Source organism: Atta cephalotes, assembly GCF_000143395.1.
Source record: "Atta cephalotes unplaced genomic scaffold scaffold00066, whole genome shotgun sequence".
In the NCBI taxonomy this organism is placed as follows: Eukaryota; Metazoa; Arthropoda; class Insecta; order Hymenoptera; family Formicidae; genus Atta; species Atta cephalotes.
In genome coordinates, this window is record NW_012130130.1 from 909,297 (window position 1) to 911,196 (window position 1,900).

The 1,900-nt window shown below is 30.3% G+C and overlaps 1 protein-coding gene across 1 annotated transcript in view; it reads right to left on the bottom strand.

The window, feature by feature from the left end:
* The window catches only part of LOC105623872 (potassium voltage-gated channel subfamily H member 2), a 168,446-nt gene that overhangs the window by 100,980 nt on the left and 65,566 nt on the right, over window positions 1-1,900 (bottom strand). Inside the window, exons 6-7 of the mRNA XM_012205245.1 lie at window positions 1,294-1,418; window positions 984-1,064 (exon numbers count right to left, since the gene is read on the bottom strand). Coding sequence (XP_012060635.1) covers window positions 984-1,064; window positions 1,294-1,418 — 206 coding nt within the window. The remainder of the gene's footprint in view (window positions 1-983; window positions 1,065-1,293; window positions 1,419-1,900) is intronic.

The following is a 1,900-nucleotide window of genomic DNA, read 5'->3' on the forward strand; positions in this document are numbered from 1 at the left end:
ATCATTAAATTGTTGATTTTTTCTTGTATAAAAGAAATTCAAGAAATAAGTATGCATATTCATGATGCTATAATATCTTATATATTGTCGCAAAATTACAATCTTTTTCCCGATAGCCTTTTTTTTTAGAAGACATTTTCTCGGAATCCGATTGGATATCTGAAAAATGTCCAACTCGAAGAAATTGCCTTCTCGGATATCCAATGTATTCTGCCCAGATATCCGATATCCGGTAATTTTACGATCCCGGTAATTTTACGGTGCATCTCTAATTAATATTATTGCTCTCATAATTGTTGTTGGATTTATTACTCTTGAATTAATAAATGATGGAGATAATAAGTTACGCAGAAGTTAAATACACAAATACAATTTCTTATTATGCCCAATTACGTAATTCGTTTCTTATTAAAAATAAAAATAAACATAGAAGAAAACATAAAATTCATCTGAAAATATTTTAAGATCAAAAATTCATTAATTTGACGAAAATATTTCGTGACAAAAACATATTTCACTTAGCTAGTATCACAAATAAGATTTAACTTCTTAACAATATCTTTAATCTATGAAACTGAATTGTTCTAAGTAGGCGAAAGATATCTTTGACCTACCAAGGAATGTTTGACGCTGTCATTTCCGCAAAGCAGTTTTAAACCAATTTCAATTATGCCAATTAAGCCAATTATGTTGGATACGTGCGACGTCATGATGCTTTTAATTTTCTGCCATCTTCCAAAATGTTCTCGAATGATATTACGAGTGAGCTTCGAATTTTCTATATGCTATAGTAACCAGTTTTAACATTATATACGTAATAAAGAATTCATTTCTGTGGATAATCCCACAGAATAATTAATAGAAATGGATGTTTCTTTTTACTATTACTATATCTTTTGAGATTTTTCTACCTGTTTCCCTTCTCACAATTTAGATTCTATTAACGTTGCTCTTTAAATACAATATAAGAATATTTCACTTACTTGAGCAACTTTTTCTCCCATATTTGGTGTGTGCATCGCTCCTTGAAAATATTTCGCAGATCCATTGTCTTGTAAGGAAAACTGTGTAATGATATAAAAAACACACATTAACAAAATTTGAAAGGTAACGTAATAACGTATTAAAAAATATATATCCATTTTATTTACATTTATTATTAATTAAATAATTCTATACCTAATGGGAAAATAGATAGCCTAAGCTAATGGGCACTAAACACACAAGTTCGTGCTTTTGAGAATGGTAAACACACAAGTAAGTTCGTGCTTTTGAGAGTGGTAAACAACTTACTTTGTGTTTGATGGAATCCGGTCCCATCTGACTCAGAGACGGCGACTTTCTATCCCTGGACGTTCGCCATTTTTGCAAATCGCTTTCAGAAGCGACGCCAGGAAAGATTTTTGAATGTTTCGCTGCTACAAAAAACGAATGATAGACGTAAGTCTCTTTTAAATTGTGCTACGCAAAAGACAAAGTGATATTGTCATTATCATTAATTCAAAATCTATAGGCGCGAAATACAGGCTCGATCAAAACAAATCTATTTGAATCTTAAATGAATCTTTGAAACTGGCGATAGCGAATCTAAGCTAAGTCACAAGACCAATCGTATTTATGTATATTGTTAATCGATAATCTCTCGACGATTTAACAATTATGAAAAAAGCTGATAGTAATCTTCTACGAATGCAGGCACGTATATAGATATATTAATACGTGTCTTAATCGACATAATTTTTCCGATCAAGTTTTACAGATATATGCATCCTAATCTAATGTAAATACAATGGAATAACGAAACGATCATATGCAAATAAACATTACTCTTCTACATTATTTTTCTGTTTTGGAGTATCTTTTATTCAATTTCAATATTGTTATGTAATATTCGTTAGAA